This window comes from Polypterus senegalus, chromosome 14 (genome assembly GCF_016835505.1).
Source record: "Polypterus senegalus isolate Bchr_013 chromosome 14, ASM1683550v1, whole genome shotgun sequence".
Taxonomy (NCBI): domain Eukaryota; kingdom Metazoa; phylum Chordata; class Cladistia; order Polypteriformes; family Polypteridae; genus Polypterus; species Polypterus senegalus.
Window position 1 is genome coordinate 42,294,798 of NC_053167.1, and position 16,025 is coordinate 42,310,822.

The 16,025-nt window shown below is 36.1% G+C and overlaps 1 protein-coding gene across 2 annotated transcripts in view; it reads right to left on the reverse strand.

Annotated features, from left to right (window-relative positions):
• The window catches only part of tcea2 (transcription elongation factor A (SII), 2), a 92,035-nt gene that overhangs the window by 25,087 nt on the left and 50,923 nt on the right, over positions 1–16,025 (reverse strand). For both annotated transcript variants that reach the window (XR_005630487.1, XM_039735016.1), the window contains exons 7-8: positions 13,821–13,975; positions 4,552–4,698 (exon numbers count right to left, since the gene is read on the reverse strand). Coding sequence is in view for 1 of the 2 variants with exons in the window: in XM_039735016.1 (XP_039590950.1) it covers positions 4,552–4,698; positions 13,821–13,975 (302 nt within the window). In the remaining variant the exon portion in view is untranslated. The remainder of the gene's footprint in view (positions 1–4,551; positions 4,699–13,820; positions 13,976–16,025) is intronic.

Sequence of the window (16,025 nt, forward strand, 5' to 3'; positions counted from 1 at the left end):
TCTTCTTCAGTAACTTCATTATTAGATAAGGGAGTCTTCCCAGACTGTTTTAAGACTGCTGTTAAACCCCTGCTCAAGAAAAATAATCTTGACCCCTCTGTTTTTGAAAATCTTGGACCTATTTCTAACCTGCCTTTCTTAAGTAAAATCCTAAAAAAGGCAGTCATTATGCAGTTAAATGATCACTTGGATAAGCATGCTGTTCTTGACAAGTTTCAGTCAGGTTTTTGAACAAAACAGTACAGAAACTGCACTCATTAAAGTAGTAAATGACTTGCTGGTAAATGCAGACAGAGGCCATTTATCTGTATTCATCCTCCTAGATCTGAGTGCCACATTTGATAACATTGATCACAATATTCTTAGAAATTGCCTTAGTCAGTGGGTGGGCGTCTCTGGTAGTGTCTTAAATTGGTTTGAGTTTTACTTAACAGTTGGAAAATTCTTTCTTAATTGTGGTTATTATACTTTGAAGACACAAGATATTTTATATGGTGTTCCGCAATGATCTATCTTGAGTCCATTGCTCTTTTCGATGTACATGCTTCCATTAGGTCAGATTATCTTGAGGCATAACGTGAGCTACCACAGCTATCCTGACAACACAAAACTGTATTGATCAATAGTGCGTGATGACCCTGACTCTCTTGGTTCACTGACCCAATGTCTTACTTGTGTTTTTGAGTGGATGAGTAGTAATTTTCTCAAATTAAATAAGGAGAAAACAGAAAGTCTTGTGACTGGCAAAAATGGATATAATGAGAACATTAGAAATAAGCTTGACACAGTAGGCTTAAAACTCAAGACAGAGGTAAAGAATTTAGGGGTAATTATTGACTCTGACCTAAATTAACTGACCACATAATTATCAGATTACTAAAACAGCATTTTTTCACATAACAAAAATTCCTTATAACTCTGCAAGATGCTGAAAAATTAGTCCACGCTTTTGTTTTCAGTTGACTAGATTACTGTAATGCACTCCTCCCAGGAGTACCGAAAAAAAAACATTGCAACTAATGCAGAATGCAGCTGCCAAAATCTTAACTAGGAAAAGAAAATCCATGAACATCTCTCCAGTTTTGATGTCACTACACTAGTTACCTATGCCATTTAGAATTGACTTCAAAATGGTTTACATAGCCTTAAATAATTTCTCTCCATCCTATATTTTATTTTTTTTTGATTTTATATATCCCTTGAAGATGTCACCTTTTTGCCACCAGTCACAGCTAAGAATCTTGGTGCGACTCTGGACTCATCTCTTTCATTCATTGAACATATAACTTCAATGACCCAATCCTGTCATTTCCTTCTTCATACAATCCAGAGGATTTGAACATTCCTCACTAATAATGCAACGCAAGTCCTTGTTCAGGCACTAGTTCTCTCTCAGCTGGACTGTTTCAAATTTCTTCTAGCGGGACTTCCTTCAGATGCTATCAGACCTCTCCATCTCCAACAGAATACTGCTGCTTAACTGGCATTATATAATCCTCATTTCACTCCTACTACTCCTCTGCTTTTGTCTCTCCACTGGCTTCCTATTGCTGCAATGGTCCAGTTCAAAATTAATTTCTTGACCTACAGTTCTTTGATCGATTCTGCTCCTAAATGTATCCTATCTTTGGTCTCTACTTATGTCCCTTAAAGAAGTCTCATTTCTACCTCTGCCTGTCTGTTGGCCATCCATCATCTTGCCAAACGTACAAAGACTGCACAATGTTTCTCTGTTCTTGCATCAAAGCTGTGAAATATTTCTCTGTCTCTCTATTTGAACTGCACCTAATTTAATTGTGTTTAGGCATCTTTTGAAAGCAGAACTTTTCATTAAATATTTTGGATCTGTTTAGCTTCTCTTCTACAGGATATCTGCTTTTCTACTTTTGTAAGATTTTAGGATACTCATTTTTGTTCGAGTCCAGTTAAAGGTATAATTATGCAGTAGTTCTGCTTCTTTATGCTTGCTTTTTTATCTTGATCTCTATTGCTTTGATGTTTGCACCTCCATTCTTGCATGTATTATAACTTGCGTTTTAAGTTGCCTTGGATAAAGGCATCTACTAATTGAACAAATTCTAATAATAATAACAACAATAACAACTTGCACCACTTCTAGTGTGTATATTGTAACAATTGGTCCACAGAAGAAGTCTATTCCTTGCATACCATCCTGCTATGACTGGATTATAAAATTTAAATGAGAACTACTGTTTATACTATACAGTACTGGCCAAACCAAAAGTTTTGGCAGTGACACAAAAGTTGTGTTTTTGCAAACTTTGCTGCATCAGCATTTTCAGATTTTTTGTATATGTTTCTATTGTATACTGAAGAATAATTATAAACATTTCATAAGATTCAAATCCATTTATTGGCAAATACATTATATTTATGTGAAGAGTAAATACTGGTATTTATAGTGTTGACACTTCTTCATAGCTTATGCAGTTTGCTCTGGCATGCTGGATATCAGCTTCTCCAGCTTCTGGGCCAAATTCTGACTGATGGCAATCCATTCTTGCCTTTTTAGTGCTTGGAGATGATCACAATTTGTGGGCTTCTGCTTGTCCACCTGCTTTTTGAGAATTGACCAAAGGTTCTCAATGGGATTAAGATCTGGGGAGTTTCCTGGCCACGGGTCCAAACTTTCAATGTTATGATCTCCAAGCCACTTCGTTATCACTTTTGCCTTGTGACATGGTGCTCCATCATGCTGGAAAATACACAGATCACCATCAAATTGAATCTGGATTGTTAGGAGAAGTTGCTCTTAGAGGATATTTTGATACCATTCTTTATTTAAGGCAGTGTTTTTGGCAAAACTGTGAGTGGGCCCACTATCTCAGATGAGAAGCAACCCCACACATGGATTGTCTCAGGATGTTTCACTGTTGGCATGACACACGACTCATGGTAGCATTCACCTTTTCCTTCACTAGACAATCGATTTTGCAGGTGTCCCAAACAGTTGGAAATAGGATTCATCTGAAAAAATAACTTTGCACCAGTGTTCTGCTGTTTAGTCCTTGTACTTCCTGTAGAATTTCAGTCTCCCCTTAATGTTTTTCTTGGAAAGAAGTGGCTTCTTTGCTGCCCTTCATGACACAAGGCCGTTGTCCAAACGTCTTCGCCTCACTTTGCATGCAGATGTACTCACACCCACCTGCTACTGTACTGGTGGCAACATGATTCTGCAGGTTGTGGCGCTTGCTGGACACTTACAGCTGATCAATTTGTACCAAGTCCAAAATAAATGAAAAATGGCTTTTTGTGATAAAGTTAACTTTTTATGCTAATAAAGTTCTTTGCAATGAATTCATGTGCATCTGATCACTCTGCACAATAATATAAAAACAATGTGAATTGTCACCACACAAACTGAAGCCACAAATTTTGTAAAACACAACATTTGTGTCACTGCCAAAACTTTTGGCCACTACTGTATCTCAATATTTAACACTATTGTAACATTAAATTGGTCATCAGGTTCCCATACATGGGAGCTAAAGTTTGACCAGTAAACCTCCATAACATGCAGGTTGGAATTATTTCTACCTTCATACTGATCATCAACAAAAAAAACCCTAAAGGGGTTGATATCACCACTGTAGATCTGTAAAATTCAGCATAGCATTTTTTGCAGTGAATATATTTGTTTGACGAATATTTTCCTAGAAATTTGCCCTGCACCTGGCTTAGTAAACATTTTTTTCGAAGCACCCCATAATGCTTTACGAGGCCAATGTGACATCACAGAGCTGTAGCTGTCATAAGCAGAATTTGGTCACTGCTGTATCACAAGCACATGAGGAAAAACGTTGCTGTTTCAGCTACTGACATGTGCTGAAACCATCCCCTCTCACTCTATCCACTAAATAGTGCTGTGTAATACTTTTCCCATCACTCACCGCACTTGTTTCTTCTGCTTGTAGCTACTTCAACCCTCTAGACTCTTTGATTGCCATATGTGGGTCATTAGTGAACTTAAAAAGGTAAAAATGAAACTCAAAGCTGCAAAGGTTGAAAAACACTGCCATATTTCAATTATGCATGTTTAAAAAAAATTTGTTGCATTATGAATACTGCAAAAGAAAATATAACACTAAGTATGACAACAAAATAAATACACGTATAAGTCAAAAGATAACACCAACACAAAAAGTTGATCTACTGTCAGCCACTTCTTAAATTTTATTCCCTTACTAATTGATCAGGTATGACCTTGTGCAGAAATCATATTATCATTACCATATACTGTAGGGTGCTCCAGATCTAATTATGCAATTTTCATTACACTATAACTTATTAAGTTTTTTACATAGAAAATCACCCGAAAAATCCTGGACCACTGTGAAGTGTGTGAACTGACGACATGAAGAATCAGCTTCGTGTCGAACTGGAATCGTCCCCGCATAAACCAAAGTCATCTAGACGATCTGGATCTGCATAATTAGATCTGGACCACCCTGTATATCACTAAACGGATAAGCTTTCACTGTGACAGTGTAATTATCATGAAGCACACAAGCAAACAAAACAGTACAATACCTGTGTATATGTGCAATTCTTCTTCTTGCATTTCCCACATGTAAAAAGGTCAGTCTGTGTACCACCAGTCCTGGCTAACTGATGCTCACGAATTGACTCTTTTGTGAGTGCTTTCCTAACTTCTTTCAGCTCTGCACTTGCCATTTCCTTAAACAGAAAAAAGTTATTTATTTTACAAAAGGCAATGTTTAATAAAAAACATAAAAAAAAAAATGAAGAAAGCTGTATTTCCTCAAACCACAAAAGGCTACCTATTGGTTAGCCAATGAAAAACTTGAAATACCAGTAATGAAATGATACAAGCTTATTAAATTTAAAATAATAACAATACACAAAAGTAGGTTGTCATAATGGTTAAAAGAAGTCAGTGTTTTGCTTCTGGAAAAAACAAATCGAAAGAAATACTCAACCTACAAATATATATTTTTAATCTGTTATTTAACCCTATGTTGTTTGTAGTGATATGAGAACATTTTTTTATCTTCGTTTGTCCACCACATTCACTTATCAAAGAGTTCTATCTTTAGATCAAAGGCTCAATCCCATTACAATGCATTTCACATTCATGTCTACTCTGACTTTCCAGGGGTATTTATTTAACAACATTTTAGCAAAAATGCAAGCACTCTGGATGTTGTGAGCATGATTGAATAACTGATATGTTTATTATGCGACACAAGTATCTTGAGTTTTTTCATGGCTGTTATATATAGGCTGCTGTTTTTCAGCAATTGCCCTCCACTGGCCTGTATTGAAGTCAGCTGTATAATAAACATTGCGATCAGCTATCATTACGAACAGCACAGTTTAAGTAACAGATAAAAAAAATGTTTTGGGTGGAATATTCCAATAAAATTGGAAAGGAAGAGAAAAATGTATATTTTTAATACACAATTTTTTCTGACCACTACAAAAATCTGAAAAAAAAAGTTAAACGGAATTAAATGCAGTCTTATTATTTCACTTATACACCATGCCTAATACAAATGAACACTCTAAGATTAAAATAATTTTTACTTCTCTTAGAAAAAAAAATGTTAGAAGTAAAAATGATTAACTTTTTTAAATTTCAAAAAGCAATATACACTGATCAGCCACAACATTAAAACCACCTGCTTAATATTGTGTAGGTCCCCCTCATGACACCCAACAGCTCTGATCCATCAAGGCATAGATTCTACAAAACCTCTACAGGTCTCCTGGTGTATCTGGCACCAAGACATCAGCAAGCTGGGGCCTCCGTGGATGGGACTTGATCCCACGGGTGCTTGATTAAATTGAGATCTGGAGAATTTAGAGGCCAAGTCAAGAACTAACTCTTTACCATGTTCTTTAAACCATTTCTAAACAATTTTTGCAGTGTGGCATGGGCATTATCCCTGCTAAAAGAGGCCACTGCCTTCATGGAATACAAAACCGTTGTCATGAAGGGATGTGAATGGTCTGTAAAAATCTTTAGGTAGGTGGTACATGTCAAAGTAGCATTCACAAGAATGTCAGAACTCTAGGTTTACTAGCAGAACATTGCCCAGAGCATCACACTGCTTCCCTTGTTTTGCCTTCTTCGAGTAGTGCATCCTACTACCATCTTTTCTCCAGGTAAATGATGCACACACACCTGGCCGTCCACAGGATCTAAAAGAAAATGTGATTTTATCAGACCAAGCCACCTTCTTCCATCGCTACATGGTCCAGTTCAGACAATCGTCCCAATTTTAATTTACAATGCACTGTGTGTTCTGACACATTTTCCATATGGCCAGTATTAAGTTTTTCAGCAATTTCTCCTGCAGTAGCTCTTCTGTGTGATTGGCCCAAACAGGCTTGCCTTCACTCCAAACATGCCTCGGTCAGCCTTAAGTGTTCATGACCTTGTCACTGATTCACTGGTTATTCTTCCTTGAACCACTTTTTTTTTTTTTGGTACCAACCACTAAATATCAGGAACACCTAACAGGACCTGCTGTTTTAGAGATGCTCTGACACAGTCATCTAGCCATCAAATTCGGGTCCTTATCAAAGTCGCTCAGTCCTTATGCTTGCCCATTTTTCCTATTTCCAATACATTACCTTCATGAACTGACTGTTCACATGCTGCCTAATATATCCCACCCCTCCACCTGTACCACTGTAACAAGATAATCAATGTTATTTACTTCACCTGTCAGTGGTGTTAATGTTGAGGCTGATCGTTATAGATGTATTTAGTTAAAATGTCAAATTAGAAAATGTGCACAGTGTAATTTGATCTCCTTAGCATTAACCCAGGGCATGACTCAGTCTCAGAATACTATGTAAATGCAATTAAACCCAAGTCAGATGAAGGGACATACAATGATCTGCGTTACTGTGTTAAGCCTGAATAACTCTCAGGATAGAATTCTGCTGCCATCTAGTGGATGAAGTACCATTATGATGCAAAAAAAAAAAAAAAAAGACAAGTATTTCTACACTTTATGGTAACTCAATGGTAACTCATCAATATTCATGATTGGAACTGAGCCTTCAAACAAAAACACAATGGTAAACGAAAAGCCTTAAAGCCAGTTTTAAAACAAAATGAAATTGAACTCTTGCTCCCCTAAGCAATACTGATGACGATGTGAATTGGTCATCAGACACTGACACAGACAATAAAACTGTCACCTGTTTGGTAGATTCCATCCTGTCAAGTATCAGTGATAGCAAAATACCCGCGCTTCACAGCGGAGAAGTAGTGTGTTAAAGAAGCAATGAAAAAGAAAAGGAAACATTTTGAAAATAACGTAACATGATTGTCAATGTAATTGTTTTGTCACTGCTGTGAGTGATGATTGTTGCTGTTATATATATATATATATATATATATATATATATTTACACACACACACATAAACATATATATACATATCTATACATATACACACACACATACATATATATATCTACATATATACACATACATATACATACACACATACATATATAAACATATATATACATACATATCTACATATATACACACACAGCTATTTCGTATCAGTGCAATACGCTGCTTGTTAAAACGGATAACTCCCACTCTTACGTGCAAGTCTGCGTGGATATTATGAACTATCGATTTGTTCAAGTTCTATTTAAATTTTAAATAGAAGGAATTTTTATTTAGTCGACAGAAATATCTTTGGTAGGAATGGTAAAACAGACAGGAATATTATTCTGAATAAATCAACTCAAACCTTAAACAACTTATAATATTTTGCTCTCCATAAAAATATATCCTGTCTAAATTATACAAGTTAGAAATAAAGTAAACGTTAAAAGAACAAACATTCACATTTCTTTACTCTTATGTAATTTTATATAAAAAATAAACTTAGATTTTAAATATCCCAAAAGATTTTGCTCTCCATAAAAATATATCCTGTCAAAATTATACAAATTCAAATATGAACATGCTGCATAACAAAACCTGGAAATATAAATAAAATGTGTTCCTTTCAGCAATAACAAATCAAATCATTCAGTTGTCTTTGCTCATATGTCATTTTAGAGCTGGACGCCTGGCATCTTTTTTGGCAACAAGTTCGTTTATGTTTGGTGTGAGGTTCTGTGTTGTGGAGATTCTCAGGATGGATTGCAGGTGCTCATCAGTGAGGCGACTCCTGTGTGCTGTTTTGTTAGTCTTTATCACTGAGAAGAGCTTCTCACACAGATATGTGCTACCAAACATGCACAAGGTTCGAGCCGCATGTAGACGGACTTTTTGTTCTTCAAAGTCACCAAAGCGCCGTGCAAACTCAGTGCGCCAGTTTATCAGCAAAGTGCGATTTGGGAACACCGTAGTGACGACTTGGTTTAACATTACTTGGCAACAGGGAAAGTGGGGCAATTGCACTGGTGCATTTGTGTCTCCCATAAAAGCAGCTTCACTTGAAATCACTTTGTGATTGTGCACGGTAAAAACGTCCGCTGAAGTGTCAGATTCTTATTTAATTCTTCTGCTTTCTGTATCTTCTGCATTGCATTCAGGTTACCCTGATGTTTTGTCTCATAGTGCCGCCTTAGATTAAATTCTGTAATTACAGCCACATTAGCTCCACAAATGAGACACACGGGTTCAGTAAACATATACTCAGCCTCCCATCGGTTTTAAAGGCTCTATTTTCAGAATCAACTTTTCTCTTCAGCATCGTGTGAGCTAGCTTCGCAATAACTTGCAGCATCATAAGCTAGACTTGATTAACGCGTAAGTGTTCGGCAAGGCAGCTGAAGCGCTGCATTATGGGATCTGTAGTTTATTGTGTTACCAGCGCTTCATATACCCGGCCATTAATAACAATAATACAGTATATAAAATGATCTCGGGCCGGATATAATTACACTGCCGGATGTGGCCCGCCCTTGAGTTTGACACATATGGACTAAATAGAACTTGAAAAGATATATTTTTTCAAATGTGATCGCAATTCAGATAGAGTTGACGCGACTACAGCCTGCATGCCTCAATAAGTCATCCTCCCTCGCTCTTACTTTTTACCGCTCATCTAATGAATACACTGAGTATGGCTTTACCAAAACAATCATTGATGGCTAATAAAGTATCCATTATTCGAGTATGTAGATCGGGATATATATATACATATATATACGTATAATAAGTAGTGTAAAAAAAGAAAAGGGAACATTTTAAAATAACGTAACATGACTGTCAATATACAGTATTTGTTTTGTGAGTGTTACTGAGTGTTGCTGTCATCAAGGATTTGATTATCATTATTTCTTTCAATCAGGTTCGTATTTGTAGGATGTGTTGTGTTCAAGTTACATTCCGTGTTTGTCAATCGCTGTAAAGATGACAGGTTTCATTCATCGATTCGCTTCTTACTGCATCAATAAACAGCTCGCCTTCTTCTTTATCTGAGACCTGACACACTGCATGCACGGTTTTTTACACTGTCTTCCTTTAGCGGACATTGACTTTTTCCACCGTGTGCTTTGTTTCCGCAGTAGCTGGATTTATGAATATGCTTGTATGTATCAGACGCTTCATATTTTTGCTGCCTTTTCAATTGTGTAATTCGGTTTTGTTCAGCTTTGGAACTGTTGCTTTTATCTGTGCACTGCGCCAGTTCACGGAGCCGCTTGTGTACATGCATCGGTTTCCCAGCTGTGCTGGTGCCATCTCGTGCTATGTCCATGGCTGTATTTAATGTTACCTTAGTCCTGGCACTTAAAACTTTCTCTCGCAGTTTCGCTGAGTTTGTACCAAACACCACTTTGACCATCTCATCTTCCTCTGCATAAGCACAGTCCTTAACCCGTGAATATTTAGTGGAGTTTGCTATTGATTGCCGCTGACGGACGGCCTTATATGGGCAGGCACTAAATTACAAACGCCAGCGGCAGCCTGTCTATGAACTTAATTTAAAGTGTAGGTTTACATCGTGCTTTGTTTCCGAAGTAGCAGAACTCATAAATATGGTTGTATATGTCACTCGCTCGCTTCTTATTGTTTCGCTGCCTTCTAAATTATATAATGCATGTTTTCTTCAGCGCTTTTTGGAGGTCTTCCTGGTTTTCTATGTACTGCGTGATTACGGAGGCGTGATGATGTCACACTAAACTCCCCCCGGCGTTCAAGCTCATCTCCATTACAGTAAACGGAGAAAAACAGCTTCCAGTTATGACCATTACGCGTAGAATTTCGATATAAAACCTGCCCAACTTTTGTAAGGAAGCTGTAAGGAATGAACCTGCCAAATTTCAGCCTTCCACCCACACGGGAAGTTGGAGAATTAGTGATGAGTCAGTGAGTGAGTGAGTCAGTGAGTGAGTGAGTGAGTGAGGGATTTGCCTTTTATTAGTATAGATGTTCGTGGTTGGTGTTTCCTTTATACTACTGCTGACACCCTACATGTCCTTGCTGCCCATTAAAGGGTAACCCCACTTTACTCATGTCTGTTGATCATGATTATTAGGACTATTTATGATTTGTCAATGATAGGTGGAAAAAAGAGTTTTGGAAACAAATCTCTATGTGGAGCAGTGTCAAAAAAGTCACAGCAAACCATTTGCTTGTAACAGTCACTGGCAACTTTTTGCTACAGATGACGTGGGTATTCTTCAGTCTCCTGAAACTACAGAACATAGAGGGTAAACCAGCCCAGAGATGGTACTGATCCATAAAATGGCTGCTGCAGACACCGCTTTTTGGTGAAGTTATGAATGAGTGTTGTTTTTCACTCATTATGAAATACCTGCATTTCACTAATTAACAATGACTATGATGAAGCCAATAATGATTCAAGTTCCTGGTCCATCTGGAATATTACCAAAAAAAAAATCTCTACACCTGCTCCAATAGTGCCTATGTACATGGGTGCTTGTTTCAAAATATATCACACAAAGCACACACACTGAATCTGTATCAGTACAGCAGTGGACACTAGACATGCCTTTCCTAATGTGATTATGTTGACATTTTGGTATTCACATGTTTCTTTTTAACATATAATTTTTTTGTTGTTGAAAACAATTTATGCTTTTGGCTTGTTTTTCCGGGAGTAAACATAATGCGAAGGAAGATAATGACAGCAACAGAAAGCTTGTCATTACACAATTTTTGACCACACTATAAAAAGTAATACGACTAAACAAGAGATATTCAAGATAATATTCACAGGTCAAAAGCTCAAATGAAACCCAGGATACACCAGGCTGAAACGTGAAAATCAAATTATTTAAAAGTTTAACAGATACCAGACACCAAGCCAAACAGTTTTTAAAAGACTCAGGAAATTGGCATATATATTATATCAGGAGGAACCACTACAAACTTCTGAACTACAGTACAGTGGAACCTCGATTCACGACCATAATTCGTTCCAAAACTCTGGTTGTTAACCAATTTGGTTGTGAACCAAAGCAATTTCCCCCATAGGATTGTATGTAAATACAATTAATCCGCTCCAGACCATACGAACTGTATGTAAATATATATTTTTTAAAAGTTTTTACGCACAAATATAGTTAATTAAACCATAGAATGCACAGCGTAATAGTAAACTAAATGTAAAAACATTGAATAACACGGAGAAAACCTGGAACAGAAAAAACTAACACTGCAATAGTTTGCGCTATAGCGCTACCAACTAAACATTAAAAATTAACATTTGAAAAAATCCATAATTTAATAAACCACTAAGAAAAATAACATTGCAACAATGCACGCTACGAACGGATCGCTGGAAACTGAAGTAAAAACAAAATGCCCAGTGCATTCTTTAACTGCCTTCCAACTTAATGCGTCCAGATCTCTCTCGCGCTGCCTGTGTGTGTGTCGCGCTCTCTCTCTCGCTCGCTGCACAGGAAATGCACAGGGAGAGACTGAACATGTACAAACCGAAAGGGAAACTGGCTTGTTTGTATACCGAGTGTGTGGTCATGAACCAAGGCAAAAGTTTGGCGAACTTTTTGGTCATAAACCGATTTGTACGTGCACCGAGATGTTTGTGAACCGAGGTTCTACTGTACTTGTTTAACCAGAGAAGTATATTCTCTTACTACCATTAAATTCAACTTAACTAAAAGCAATAGCAGCCAAGGACGTAATCAAATTAGAAACTGGGCAAACAGGGACCTGTCCCTAAAAGTCCATGTAATGACAGAACATATCAGAACTAGAAATAATTTAAACTTGGCTGTTTAAAGCAAATTAATTCACCTGCTGCTGCCTTTTATGTTCAAACATGTATGCTCTGTGAAAAGAAAATTGAGCCGAAACATCAGGTTTTGGTCAAACTAAAAAAGCTCAGGGAAAGATTAACCACTCATCTCAAACGCATATTTTCCCTAAACTTGTCTGAATCATTTGATAAGCAAGGCTGTTAACCTTTCAAATAAAATGCGAGACTTGAGTGCAGGTGCTCAGTAACACTTGAAGCCAAAAAAGCAGATCCAGTATGAACTATAAACAAATTAAGTTGAAAAGTTGCCCTCTAAAGTTTTCTTTAAAAAAAATATCAAATGCAAACTGTTTACAACAAAGAATGGTTTGAAAATTGAATTTTCAATTTATGATCATTCTTATACAAGTAATTTACAGCAACTACAGTAAAATTCTGATAGCCCAGCAGTGCTTTTTCAATGATACTGGTAAGAACAAGCAGATGAAAGAAGGCCAACCCCACAGTCATATAAGGTGTTAATGGTCCAACAATTACTTATACTCAAAAAACATACTACTTGTTGTGCAAATCTGAGTTTGCCCGGAAGGTGCTTTTTGGTGACTGAATCCTCTCACCAGTTGTTTGAAACATGTCAGTGGGTAGATGGATGAACACGAGGCTGTCCATTCTTCTTTAACTGTTTGTGAGGAAAAAAACTGAAGTTGGAATTATATTGTTTGAGGGAGACTTCAGACTTGTTCAGATGACTGGGCTAAACACTGTGATGTGTTTGGTCCAGTCATCGGTTAACAATACCATTGCTCTGGAAAGAATAAAAGCTTTTAAGAGCTTTTACACATTCTAATACACAAATGACTGTTGTGTGAACAGAAATACTGTATAAAATCAGCTAATGAGGTTTTTCAATTTTTAAGCATATCCTGTAGTTAGGGGCCACTTGCATCCTACTTGTTCCGGGGTATCAGAATTCTACAGCATAAAAGATGACTTCACTTATTGCTTTAAAAAAATCGGAAGTAGTTTCCCATAGACTTTCTTATACACTCAGATATGGGGAGGATATCTGAGGAGTAAACCGCAAGACAATGATTTTCATATTATGTACATTAAAGAACCACCACCAACAAATCAAATCAATAATATATTGAACAATTATTATAAAAGTAAAGTTGAATAAATCAGAGAGACTGCAGCTGCATGAATGAAAAAGTACCACTTCCGGTTAGCGGAAACAGCTGAAAAGTTGATAGAAATCTACGTTTTGTACCTAATACTTGTATATAAAATTTGGTTGACCTAAGTGAAAGCGTTCTCAAGTTATCATGTTTACATACACATACACAGACAGACGACAGACACACAGACATAATTCCAAAAATGGTATTTTCTGACTCAGAAAGATCTAAAACTTTGAGATTCATCAAAATCGAATTTTTGGACAATTACAATACCTTCCCTATACGAGAAAGTAAAAACTGAAGTGGAATAATAACAAGATAACAACACATTTTCTTGTATTTAAGATGTATAATTCTAAAAATTGGTGCTAAATTAGTTCTTCCATATAACAAAGGTCCAGAAGAAGTAGAAACACAAGTTTACCTCAGCAGTCATTGAGGCAATACGCTCTGCTGAAATGTTCCCACATAGCACATTCTTCCTTAACTCTGGATTCTTCTGATCTTTTAAGTTGGAGATTCTGCTTCTTAGTCGTGTTTTGTACTTCATATCTGTGCATTTAAATTCCTTATATATATGTACAATGAAATTCAAGGAAAGCAACCATCAGAGATTTTTCTTTTAAAACATTTCTTTCACCCAGGATTCAACAGAATAAAAAAGTCAAAGTTAAAAAATGGTGCTATCACAATTAAAAAAAATCCTCACTTTCCTTTCCTTTCCTTTTGAAAGAAGGAATTATGTTTAAATAAACAGTGCAGTACTTTACAGAAGCTTATTCTTATCAATAAAAAATGGCTGTGTTGTTTTGCAAAAGAATTCTCTAAAGTACTGCCTGCTGCAGCCATTTTCCGGTCATCTAGTGACAGTTAGTTGTCAAGAGACAAGAAGTGAACAGACTTTATAGGCATAAATTTAATCCTGCATATGCTGTTTGGTAAATTTCATCCACCCAGTTTAAGATCACATGGAGTAAGTGATTATTGCAGCAGCACTGGGTGTAAGGCAAGAATCAACCATGATGGACATTATGACAGTCCTGTACATGGCTCAATCAAATACAAAGGAAAAGGGTGTGCTTCGCGCAATCTACAAAGGAAAAGGGAGTGCTTTATGCAATCTAGAAACCTACAAGTGCCTATTTATTTTAATCCAATTACAGTATTTGCTATATATATTTTGAAACACTGTGATCTGGCATCACAATGACTAGTGTCCATACCTTACATTTCATGGGATGGGAAAATGGGATGGAGGTTATTTATTTCACAGCACATGAAAAACTAAACTTCATTGTGTACACAATAATATCAGCAATAACAGGCAACATCTTCAAAAAATACAGTTATTATTGTAAATAAACTCACATCGTTTGAGAAATAATAAATTACTTTTGCAAAATTATGCAATAAAAAATTGTTTTGAGTAGCAGTAAAAAGCTTCCACAACTCTTACATTTAAGAAGAAATCTAAAAATTCTCACCATTACTTATAATAATACATAGCTTATTCAAGCACAGCTAAACATATGTTGATCAAACTTAAAATATTACTTATTTTAGCCTTATTGTTTGAAAGAGAGAAATGTAATCACATCACTTTTCTAACTACTGTATATTAAAAGGGTAAAACAACATCATTTTGTTATAAGAAGGGGCATTATTAAAACCTTAAATGTAAAAAAATAAAATCATTATTTAGTAACCAATAAAGAACTAGAGGTTTATCTTATGGAATAACCATCACATCTTCTAGTAAGTCTTTGTGTTAAAAAAGGTGTGTTAACTTACCAGTAAATAAATTTATTTTGACTTGGAGGAACCTTGTATTAGTTGCACCTAATATTTCTCTGATATTTAAAGATATGGAATGCACACATGTTTATTTTCTTATCTGCAAAATAATTTTCCTTTCTACCCTCTACATATAATTCTATCACTTTGTCATTGCTTGTTGTGCAAAATCAAATTAAGTGAGGCTCAGCACAGTGGGACAGTAATGCTGGGTTCTTCCAAGTAAACATGTTTTACTGATCATAATGGCATGACCTTTACGACACTTTATAGCATACTACTATTAACACTTTTACAGTATACTAAACTATTATTTAGAAATATGGACAATAGATAAAAAAGACAGGGCTCCTTCTGTGAAGTGGTACTATACTGCATGCAGTCTGTGTTCACTTAGCAGTTACTAAGACATTCCGTAGGCGAGCCTATTTTGCAGGTGTTGCCCAAAATGTCTTGACGTTCTTGATTTGCCTTAAACATTTTTTCTTTCAAGTGTACTTTTTGAATATTTATATACACGTGAGAACAATTCAAACACAGTGGATGTTTTCTTCTTTCTGTATTGCTAAATAGTGCAAGTTTTTATAAAAATGTGAATTATGTCAGACACTACAAAAGTAAAAAAAATAGTTCAGATAGATAGATAGATAGATACTTCATTAATAATGTGATAGTGATTTTTGATGTCGAGCTCTGCTACTGGCTTGATAAGCATGATTCTTATTTTTTTAAATTTTCAATTTCATGATGTACCACTTTTGCGTGAAAGGTTTCATAAAGACTGAATTAACATTGATGACATCATATGCAGATCTGTTAATATTTTTATCATGTA